Below are 5,942 nucleotides of genomic sequence, written 5' to 3' on the forward strand. Positions count from 1 at the left end.
ATCCGTCCAATTGATATTCTTGAAAGGAAAGTCGACCCTCTTGAGGAGAGAAAGAGACCTCTCATAACAAGTTGGTTAGAAAAGTGGACCCTCGTGACTTCAAGTCCAACAAGAAGATAGAAGTAGATAAGGTTGTTTTTCCACGTGTAGTGGGTCATAAGGACCTCCCTCTCTCTCTCGTTTCAGTTTTCACATACGTCGACATGGTATTAACAAATCGAAAACCACAAGAAGGAGATGTGGTGGTCACTATTACAAAACCTGAGATTTATTTCGAGAAGCAGAGGAAGACCCGGAAAGAAAAGGTAAGGTGGTACGATCAGAGTGACACCACGAAGGAAAGAAGAGGAAAGGGGAGATAACTGTTGTTACCCGAGGCAACACATGGCGTTAAAATGTTGGACGGTGGCAAGAGGTCCCACATGTCACTTTGCTAGACCCACGTGTAGCATATCTGTTTAGGTGGGAAAGATTGAAAGATGGTTGGGGAGAGAATATAAAAAAAGATGGAAGAAGAGTTTGACAAGGAAAATTGAAAAAAAAGGTAAGCGAGAGCCAGTATCAGATAGATTAGATATGGATATAATCGTCGGCGGGGAGGACAGAGAGAAGACGGAAATGGAAAGGGAAGGTAGGGAAAGGATAAGAGGGAAGAAGGTTCAAAATCAAGGTATCGGATTCAATATCCGTTATGGTCAAAATTTTTTTTGATCGGAATTGCATCGGTACAAATTGGTTAAGATTGGTCAAAAAAACCTTTAAAATCGTTTTCTAATGGATCATATATCGGGCAGAATTGGTGGATGTTGCGATCTCAAGATCAGATTTGCCAGTATTATCTGAATTGGATCAATCAATATCGGTTGCTATCAGTTAAAATAATATAAAAAAAAATTTAGGAACTTCAAAAAAAATCCAAAAAACTTCAATTAGATCCATAAAAAATTGAATCGAATTAGATGGTTCGATCTAATCAAGTTGGCCAATCTAAAGAACGATGCAATCAAACCTTGTCATATGGGTCTAATCTCAGAATCGATCTCAATCGATACCGATCCAATCCGATCTATCCGATCCGAGATTTCGATCCATGGAGGGAAGGGAACATAGAAAAGGAACAACACGGAGGAGAAGGTGAGCTTTAAATGACGGCACATGGGCGGCACCACTGCCGTTTTCTTTTCCTTATTAATTAGAGAGTCAGGTTTCGCTTTTTCCTCCATCCTCCTCTTACTCGCTTTTCTCACTCTTAAGTCTCTCCTCGTGTGCGATCTTCACGTTCTTCTGCTTCTGCAGATCTTGTTCCCTTCCCTTCACGGGGCTGGGAGAGAGAGAGAATAGTACAACAAAAAGCAGAAGTGAGAGATATGGAAGGAAAGAAGCAAGTGGGTTCCTCGTCCTCGTTCCCTTCTGATCTTTTCGGTACCAAAGAATCATCGCCACCATCCAAGGGAGTTTTCGGATCTGTTTTTCCGCCTGCGTCAAAGGTATTGTCATTCCCTTCTTCTTTTATCTCACTTGAGTCTGCAACATTATATCTTCAATTGATGGACTCCTTAGGTTCTCTCAATTGGCGTGTGTGGGTGCGTGCTTTCGTTCAGGTGGTAGTGTTGTAGGATGCTTGTTCTGCCGCCTTCTCTTTTATGCCATTAGGCTTACAGATTTGTCATTTAGTCTATAAACTTGTAATGCTAGTTCATTTCTCTTGAAGCATCGAAGGGCATTTCCTTACAGCTGATGGGTTTTGCTTAATTGGATAGTTTCTGCATGTTAGGCTATTGCAAATCTCCTCTGTTGCTTAGGGATTTTATTATTATTATTATTTCGAAGTGCTCTCTTGGGATTTCAGATGGTAGGGAGGGACTCATCAAACTCTGAACTGTTGGGATATTTGAGAAAACAAGATTCAGGGAAGGATGTCTTGACCAACAAACATGGATCAGGTCCAGGTTTGTTGTATGAAACCTATTTTCCTTCAAAATTAGTTGTTCTTGTGAACATCTGATCTCTAATTTGAATTTGTGTGTTTAATTTTCAGATAGCAGCAATGGTCAAGGCAGAGAATTAGGTAATAAGAGTAGTAGCATACCCAACACGGACAGCATGAGTTCCAATTTTTATCAAGATGAGTCAATGGGTCCATGCTATCTCAGCTCCTCCCTTTACTATGGTGGACAGGACATCTATTCCAATTCCTCCTCTACTACTCGGCCATCATCTGGATCTACTACCCCTGTTGTCAGTATCATTACCATCTACTACTTCATCCTCTGATTGATTTATTCTTCCATTATAATACTTTGAACATGGTTAATGTGCACCCTCTCTTTAATGGCTAACTTATAAGAAAGACTTCTATCCAAGTCCCTAACAATTGGTATGAAAGCCGAAGCTTATATCAGAAACGATTCCAATCGGGACTGAATCCCAAGTCTTTTGTGATCTATTTAGGGAGTTAAATTCTTTTGAATCTGCTTAAAGAAGACATTCAAGATAAAGGAGATATCTAATTTTTCTGGAATATACAATTCTGTGATTTCAATAGCACAAGCAAGATGGGCCAGGAGATGATCCAAATGAAAACAATTTAGACAGTGCTTCAAGAGGCAATTGGTGGCAAGGTATTATTGTAAGAAAGAAGGATGTCTTGAAGGATCATATATAGTTTGGGAACAAGAATACTGACATATTATATACCATTTGGCAAATTCTGTTTTTGCAGGTTCACTCTATTACTAAAACCTTAATCAAGACATGTTCATGTTATTTATCTATGTTCTTAAGGTACTTACTAACTACCAAAATTTCTTGAAGAAAAGTAGTTGAAGCATTTCTTCTGTGCAAGTTTTTTTAATTTTTTTAGTTTTCATTCATGCATTATGTCATGCTATAAGAGGTCTACTTCTGTATAGTTACACAACACCACCGTGTGGTGCTGGATCATCTAACTCAGATGCCTAAACGACAGAAATCTGAAAAGTAAAAAACCTTTTAAATTTATAAATTGGATTTTGTGATCTTCTGTTTACTTTTTTTTTCTTCTTTTGGGGTGTGGAAGGGTGGGAGGTAGTTCCAATGAAAAATTGAAAATAACTTTTTCCTTTGTGTGTTGTTGTGAACTTTTGTGATAATTGAACTTCCAAAGTGTACGTAGCCAATATAGAAGATTAGTCTGCACTCACAGAAGTGCTTTGACGTGTCATACTGCAACAACTTTTTTATGGTAAAGAATAATTTTTGTGAGAAAAGCAACAATTTTGTTTCTTGAATTGATTAATTTTCTGGTATTTGTTGACTGTAGGAGTTATATGACGTCCAGGCAGTGACTTTTGTCGGCCATGTGGGATGTGAAAGATAGAACAAAACCTCATCTATGTTGATCTTGTTTTATAGGAGGGCTTTGCTGTAAAAAAGATTATTGACAGCTTGAGGGACTAGATGTGAATTGGACTTATTATATATATGGAATATATACATGGAAAAATAATGCGTATATGATGTTTCATCATTCATGTCTATCACACGACCTGACCTTTCCCCCTCCCCCAACCTTTTTTTTTTTAATGGTGTTTGGGTGGGTGGGGAAGTATTTCTAAAACTCCTCTCATAGTCTCAACAACCTTTGAACCAAGGTTGTAATAATTATTTGTGGAGAATGTTTGGTACTCCTAAGCACTATATTGAGAGATAGGGTGAATAATTTAAAAAAAAAAAAAAAAAAAAAAAAAAATCAGCTTGGTGGATCAATGTATTTACGAAAAAAAAAAAAAAACTTCAGATTCTAACTGGTAACACCACTGTCTATTGATGATATTGTGTCTCTCAACTGATTCTGACAACCACTACACTCTTGGCACTAGTCCTAGGAACACTGATAGTCACACATAGGAAGGTTCTGTCTTACTAACACTCTAGATATACACACAAATAAACACTTTGCTTCTAGCATTGGCACTAGCGCACACAAGCAGTACTGACTGCACACTATTGCGTGTGAAAATCGCCGATGTCCGGTGTGCCCATGGATGAGCTTGTAAAAATCGAGTAAGCGCAAGAGAGCCGGTGTGACTCTGGCTTAGGACTCTCTGACGCTCAAGTCAGGTCTCCAATGCAACAGCGTAACAGCGTAGTGAAAAGTGAGATGAGCGTTTGAGCTCCATACCTGGGTATTTATAGGATGAGATGAGGCGGTTGGAGGAGTCCTTGTATGATAAGAGTCCTCTGTTGGTAGGGCTCTTCCACGCAGAGTGGAGTGGAGAGTTATTTTCGTAGTCGGACTCTTAATGAGGTAAGAGTCCTTGTTGAAGCGTAATTTTGTATCGCGTTGGGATTATGGCTTGATCTTCATCTCGTGATTCTCGGGTTGTACTGACGTGGCTCCGCGATCCCCGGTGGGCCGTTATTGCTACTCCTGGGGAGGGCTCAGCCTCGGGTGACCGAGCCCTCGGTGCTCGGCCTCGTGCTCGGCACATGGGGTATGGGAGTTGCCCCTAGACGAATGTGAGCTCGGCTCAGGGCTCGGCGGGCCCAGTGCTCGGCCACGGAGTCCAGCCATGTTGGGCATAGGGAGATCGACCTCCTCGTCGGTGTCCTGCTCAACGCTGTGCACCAGGTCCTCGGCGGGCTAATGCTCGGTCGTTGTGCTCGGCACGGGTGGAGAATGTGTGGTGCCCTAAGTGTCGGGTTTGGCTGGGCCGTACTCGGACCACACTGGTGTTCAGCTCGGTGCTCGTCCTCGTCACGCTCGGCCGCAAGGCCGATCTCGGAGGGCCCAGCTTAGTGTGCGGCGGCCTTAGTTCTCGGCCACAGTGCTTGGCCGCATTGGTGATCAGGGTGATGGCCTTCTCCTTCAGAGATCGGTCTGATGGTCCACCATTTGGCACGGTTCAGGCCTCGGACTCGACTTCGGATCATCCATTGGGCACTCTCTAAGTGGACGGTGATTTTATGATACATCAGTGCAGTATTCGTCGCTTTTGGAGAGGGCTCGCCTCGGATGGCCGAGCCCTTGGTGCTCAGCCTCGTGCTATGCACAGGTGGCCAGTGTGCGGCACCCCAAGCATCGGCATTAGCTGGGCCATCCTTGGACCACCCTGATGCTCGGCTCGGTGCTCGTCCTCTGATGGCGGTGCTTCTGGTGCTCAGCCCGGTGCTCTTGTCCGGCAGTCATTGCCCATATGGCCGATGAGGGTGAGTGCGGGCTCGGTGTTCGGCCAGCTTCGTGCTCGGCCATAAGGTTCGATCCCATTGGCGATCAGGGCGATCGCCCTTCACTTCGGTGTCCGGTTCAGCACTGCACCATTTGTGCTCGGCTCGGCCCTCGTGTTCAGCCTCAAACTGTCCATGTGTCACTCTTTGTCGGATGGGGATTCTATGACTCATCACAGGCCCCCCACTCATCAAGGCTTGGCTAGTCCTTGATGAGTATAGTCTTTCGGTGTGCTGACTATTCTGTCCTGAGGCCGAGTCTGAGCTCTTTCTCTGTGGTGATTTGACGCTATACAAACTCTGACAGTTGGGTTGTCAATGCCACATCATTCGGCGACATTATGGCATTCAGGAATTTGAATCGTCTCTCGATCTAGACCATTGAATCTCACTGAGCTCTTCTCGGCCATCGGATCTCAAGGACTCGGAGGTTATAAATAAGTGACAATTCGCCTCTTATTACTTTGACGACGTTATTCTTATCTTTGAGCACCAAGGCCGAGCACTCACTTCGAGTGTTCGGCCGAGCTTCGTGCCTCAACAATTTTTACTTCGTTTGTTGGCTCAGCTAAGGTGTTTGATTATAACGAGAAAATGTCTGGTTGAGCCCGAGCTCTCGACCTTGCAGCTCGGTCATCGCGTTTAGCCTTTGCCTTGTATTAAGGCATTGAGCCCGATCTCCCAGCCGAGCCTACAAACTTGGTTCGTGTAAACAGTCGCTGCTAGGCTTGGTG

At 43.7% G+C, this 5,942-nt stretch overlaps 1 protein-coding gene across 1 annotated transcript; it reads left to right on the top strand.

The window, feature by feature from the left end:
- Positions 1–1,354: 1,354 nt before the first annotated feature.
- On the top strand, positions 1,355–3,410 carry LOC122652116. Its single transcript, XM_043845787.1, has 6 exons — positions 1,355–1,487; positions 1,850–1,949; positions 2,039–2,238; positions 2,546–2,621; positions 2,723–2,784; positions 3,302–3,410. Exons 1-5 carry the CDS (start codon positions 1,368–1,370, stop codon positions 2,737–2,739), a joined length of 513 nt encoding a protein of 170 aa, XP_043701722.1. The 5' UTR covers positions 1,355–1,367; the 3' UTR covers positions 2,740–2,784; positions 3,302–3,410.
- The last annotated feature ends 2,532 nt before the right edge of the window (positions 3,411–5,942 follow it).

This window comes from Telopea speciosissima, chromosome 2, assembly GCF_018873765.1.
Source record: "Telopea speciosissima isolate NSW1024214 ecotype Mountain lineage chromosome 2, Tspe_v1, whole genome shotgun sequence".
NCBI classification, from domain to species: domain Eukaryota; kingdom Viridiplantae; phylum Streptophyta; class Magnoliopsida; order Proteales; family Proteaceae; genus Telopea; species Telopea speciosissima.

What these genes read in the sequence shown, in the direction of transcription:
- LOC122652116 (XM_043845787.1), top strand. Translation starts at nt 1,368, where the DNA reads ATGGAAGGAAAGAAGCAAGTGGGTTCCTCGTCCTCGTTCCCTTCTGAT. An exon ending in TTTTTCCGCCTGCGTCAAAG is followed by an intron (nt 1,488 to 1,849) that starts GTATTGTCATTC and finishes TTGGGATTTCAG; the next exon opens with ATGGTAGGGAGGGACTCATC. An exon ending in CTGGATCTACTACCCCTGTT is followed by an intron (nt 2,239 to 2,545) that starts GTCAGTATCATT and finishes TGATTTCAATAG; the next exon opens with CACAAGCAAGATGGGCCAGG.